The sequence below is a fragment of the Montipora capricornis genome, chromosome 7, assembly GCF_036669925.1.
Source record: "Montipora capricornis isolate CH-2021 chromosome 7, ASM3666992v2, whole genome shotgun sequence".
Taxonomy (NCBI): domain Eukaryota; kingdom Metazoa; phylum Cnidaria; class Anthozoa; order Scleractinia; family Acroporidae; genus Montipora; species Montipora capricornis.
Genome location: NC_090889.1, coordinates 3,518,556 through 3,523,492, shown reverse-complemented (window position 1 = coordinate 3,523,492; position 4,937 = coordinate 3,518,556). Strand labels below are relative to the sequence as shown.

Sequence of the window (4,937 nt, the reverse complement as noted above, 5' to 3'; positions counted from 1 at the left end):
CTCAAGAACTTGATTGAAAATCAAGGAACGACACTAAATCCCTTTTTGCCACAATTTTTGATTATGGCGGCCCAGCTCTAGCCAGAATTGTAAAAGAAAAAATTGTTGGGCCCAGTCTCCAAACCATGTACCGAAATGCAAGGTGTAATTATGCTATACCAGTGAAATTATAGGAGCACAACCATAAAACTTGCTGCATCGTTTTACAAGAAGATTGGATACCAGCTAGCAGTGGATGTAACTGCTGTCATTCCCTCCCTGCGAGTTAAAGGGAATAGATTGATAGGATTGGCAACGGAAAATGATTGTGTCGTTACCACAGCTCAAGATATCATGAATGTCGTGAAGAATCAAGAATATGAAAAGGCTAAGCAAGCTAATGCATTTTTGTTGGCATCGCTGCAGGAGCACGTTCCGTCATTTGTTTTAGCTATTAGCCCAGTGTATAATGGTCAGGACCACGCCCTAGTAAGGCACTGATTTACTAGGGCTCGTGTAACGATATAACAGTAGCTGGACTTGGGGCATATGGGGATTCTAAAGTCAGGAAGTATTATGTTGATCGCTTCAGAAAAAGCGAAGAGGAAAGACACGATGTGATCAGTTTAAAGTATGACTCCTTCAATTTCAACATTGTAGTCGAAGACTTGCAAAACATGGATTTTGATGCTCCAGTACCAACTATCATGTTTTCGAGATTGGCGACATCTTATAAAGAAATGGCACAACCAACTACTCAACATCAAACGCATTCTTATTATTGGGGATTGTGCCGCTCAAATAGAACACATTATGAAGATATTTGACATAGACAGAATTCGCTCGGGTTTATGGAAGAGCGATGTCAGCAGTTGTATCGGATCATTCAGACCCAAAAACCTCAATTCCATGTGCATATATTATAACAGGGCGTGCATAAATTAGGAGCATGTTGGGGCATGACGCAATGTGTCGGTTGTAACCCTGACACGTGAAAGAAGGGGGCGTGCATAATTTAGAGGGCAAGTTGGGGCATGATGCAATGTCGGTTGTAACCTAACCCTAACACGCAAAACAACACGTGATCAGCGCCACTTGAAACAAAAACATGTGCGTAACCCTAAAATAATGTTTCGTAAGGTGCGCATAAAATAGTACTGTGTGTGTATATCATTTTTATCAGTATGTGACTAGCCTGGTTTGGAGAGAGAGAGAGAGAGCTCTGACCTGCTCTGGAGTTGAAGTGTGAGTAAGAGATCACAGCAAAGCAAAGACAAGACTAAGGAAAACAAACCAATCACAAGTACACCAGATGACCTCATCGAGAGCCAATCAAAAGGCAATCATTCTATGATTGGTTCCTAATGATGTCACTGGCCCATCATACCTTGAGGGACAAACGTTTTGTGGTTATAAAAGTGTCGCTGTAGCTTACTTTTTTCATGAGACTATATCATGTCTGAGAAGAAAGAACAAATCGTTCCAATTCGAAAACGCACTAGGCCATCCAAACCACCTACCAACAAGAAGCCAGAAGTCACACAAACACGCGGAGGAAACAACGCTATCACCATGGAGGAAATAAAGGAATTGCCACCCCCAGCCACACCCGCTGTGCAAGTCGTGGAGCAGACCTACCAAGAAGGGGAAGGATGGGAGCCCAACGAGCCCACCACTATTGAAGAACTCATGGGGCAGATCCCTGATGACCTGTCAACAGAAGTTGATACGACATGCCCTTTTCATGGTTGTTTGTTGGAGTACCGAACATCAGACAACGGTTTTAATTACGTGAAATGTCCTGAGTACCCCTGTGCCTTCATTGCAAGCCAACAAGAAGTAAACCAGTACTTACAAGCCGTGGAGAAACAACGGCACCCTCAGCTTTTGATTAACATCGACAAAATGCATTCCGAATGGCCAAAGATGCCGTGTTACTGCGATAAACCTTCAACTCTGAAACAGAGCAAATCTGAGAAGAACCCTGGCCGCATGTATTTCAGCTGTCGGAGCCGCACATGCCCCTACTTCCAATGGTTGAACACTCCCTGGAACCATAAGATCCTAGTCTTCACCTTAGAGAAACTGAATCCACCACCGCAACATCCTCGATACCCAAACTTTAAACCACGTCTGGTGGCTTACCAACCAAAGAAGAAACAGAACGTAGTGCCATTTCGACATCACCCATACAAGCAGAAGGAAAGATCGTTCGAGAACACATCCCAAACACCATCCGCCTTTCAAAAGGCCTCTCGCATGGCCCAGCGCCTATCTGATGGATGTTTTTCCAATACCGCATGAACTGTGTTCAATATTGTAATTGGTTCAATGTTATAATAAAAAGAGAATACAACCATATGATTGATGTAGTTGTCGTTGTGACTGAGAGTGAACAAATGTCAAAACCGAGCGTATGCCTGGGCCATACGATGGGCGTGGCAATTTGGGTTGCATGTTATGTGCATTCTCCCTTACAACCATCCTATCACCTGAGTGAATGGGAAAGGCTTGCGTCTCTGTGGTGGTCATGATCCCAAACTTGTTCATGCCTCAGCAGCCTCACATCCGGGGTATTTATCTCTTGATGTACCGCGCATAAACATGATCTGGTGTAACTCTTTGGACACGGAAGCGGATCTCGCCTGTCGAGCTGCCAAGAAACGGTTACAGCGTACATATCCTTCTTCATCTTGTAAAGTCATCGGGTTTTTGCTGCGCAATTATTGAATTATAAAGAAAGCTGATACTGTGTACGCTTTTGGGAAATTTGCACAAAACAGTCAAGGATTAGAGTGTGTGGATAGTGGGACGGGGTGAGGTGTAGAGATGGCACGCCTGATGCACAAACCCTTGTATCTGTACTCGGTGACGCATAATCGCTGGTTTGAGTATGATCGTGTTGAGGACAGGTTTGAAGCCTGCCTCGACCCTATTACGTCATTGATGGGTAAGACATCCGCCATCATCGGTACGCGAAACATGGAAGCTCATACAGACCTGTGGCGCAGTTTACAGAACATGTTTTCGAATCGTTGGGGGAAATAGAGTGCCAATGAAAAGCAAAATATACCTTCCTGTGATTGGTTCCTAATGACGTCATCGGTCCATCATACATTGAGGGACACAATGTTGAAAAGTGTCCTTCTTGCTCACTGTTTTTCATATTGCCTGAGGATGAGAAACGTTCATTTCTACAGTGAGGTTTCAAGAGCTCTTTTTAAAAAGAGAAAAAAGACACGGGACTGTCTTGAAAGAATTCCTAACACAAACCTGGTGGATGAAGACGAAGTTACATCGCGTTGCTCAGAGTTTCAAAGAAGGGTTCGAGTTCAAAAGCAGCAGTTACACGAGCGCCATCTCCAAAGAAAGAAATGTCGCCTTCCAATGCGTAAGGACATACTCGAAGCGTTCTGGAAAAGCTATGAAAATCATGTTTGGGAGCGTTATTCAAAGATTAATAGAGCAGAAGAATCTGATGCGTGTCTAAAAGCAACCATGTTATCGGTCAACATAAATGATATTTTAAAACCTTGGCATGAAGAGTGTATGATGATGTTTCCCCCTGTAGGACAACGCCATATGGTACCCTTTAATGATCGATGGGTGCAAAGACAGTTAACGGAGAAATACAGCATTGGGAAGATGAAAGAAAGATTGATTGCTCGAAGCGTGTCATTGGATGGTTTCACTCAACCAATCAATGTCCAGATCAATGTAGAAAAAGAACTCGCCGTTCCACCAAAACGATAGTTTACAGCGACAGAGATAGAGGAAGACCATGAATGACACCTTGAGTTTAGAGGAGGCCCGTAGGACAAGACAAATAAGGCATCGTCAAGCCTTTGACGTTGAAGAGGCATTGAGAGAAAAAGTCAAGGAATTGAAGTCTGTGAATGATTGTATGAAAGACAATGATATGCAAGGTCAACATCAAACAATGCGGAACCTGGATAAGCGTCGCCTCCATCTCGAAAAGTCTATCATCAAACATACCACACGAGGGGCTACCATCAAGGAAGAGGAGGAAATGGCGCAAAAACGCATACAGGAAGAAGGAGAGGAGGATATAAAGGAGATAGATAATCGCGTTTTGGAAATGAGACGAGAACTGAACAGTCTGAAACGTTTAAATCAGAGTTACCAAGCATTGTGAAGTGATCCTGTGGCACTCGCAGTTGAGTGATGTGTTAGACTTGGTGTTGTGTGAACTGTGCATGGAAGAGAAAGACGAAGCCTATGTGGAAGGCATGCCCGCAGAGATTCTTTGCTGGAAGCCGTCCAATTGTAGTTTTGAGCGAGGCAAAACTGTGCGTTTGGTTTGACAAGATAAATAAAATGTTGATGTAATACTGTGAAGTCGTGATTGTCATGAAACCGTCACCATTAACGTACGAGTTCCCCGGGGAGCCTGGTAGTTTGGCCGAGGTCCAAGCTTTTGCCAAAGCACATGGGTTAAAAAGACGCGAGGTCCAAAACCTACTGCAAGGGGTCTTAAGCTACACGTTACACCGTCCCCGCCGAAAACATTTCCCTACATTACCCACCTTAGTGTTTAACATCGATGAACAATGGGTTGCCGATTTGATTGAATTGCAAGGGTTAGCACGTTGGAACAAAGGGAACTGATACGCCTTAACGGTAGTAGATGTGTTGTCCAAATATGCTTGGGTCGAACCCTTTAAGAACAAGACAGGGTAGCGGTCACACAGGCCATGCAAAACATCTTGACACGAGCCAGGCGCACACCGCAAAAATTGCAGACAGATGCAGGCAAAGAATTTTACAATAAAACGTTCCAGACTTTGATGAAAACGAACGGTATTCATCATTTAAGCACGCATGGGGACTCTAAAGCAGCCCTAGCAGAACGGTTCAATTGCACCTTGAAAGAGAAACTGTAGCGGTACTTGAGAGCCAAGAACACGCGGGCATACTTACAGGTCTTACAGAGTATC

General features: G+C 44.0%; 1 protein-coding gene across 1 annotated transcript in view; it reads left to right on the top strand.

Annotated features, from left to right (window-relative positions):
- The first annotated feature begins 4,196 nt into the window (after positions 1-4,196).
- Positions 4,197-4,937, top strand: part of LOC138055347 (uncharacterized) — a 1,212-nt gene continuing 471 nt past the window's right edge. Inside the window, exons 1-2 of the mRNA XM_068901308.1 lie at positions 4,197-4,298; positions 4,923-4,937. The exon at positions 4,923-4,937 is cut by the window's right edge and continues 471 nt beyond it. Coding sequence (XP_068757409.1) covers positions 4,197-4,298; positions 4,923-4,937 — 117 coding nt within the window. The remainder of the gene's footprint in view (positions 4,299-4,922) is intronic.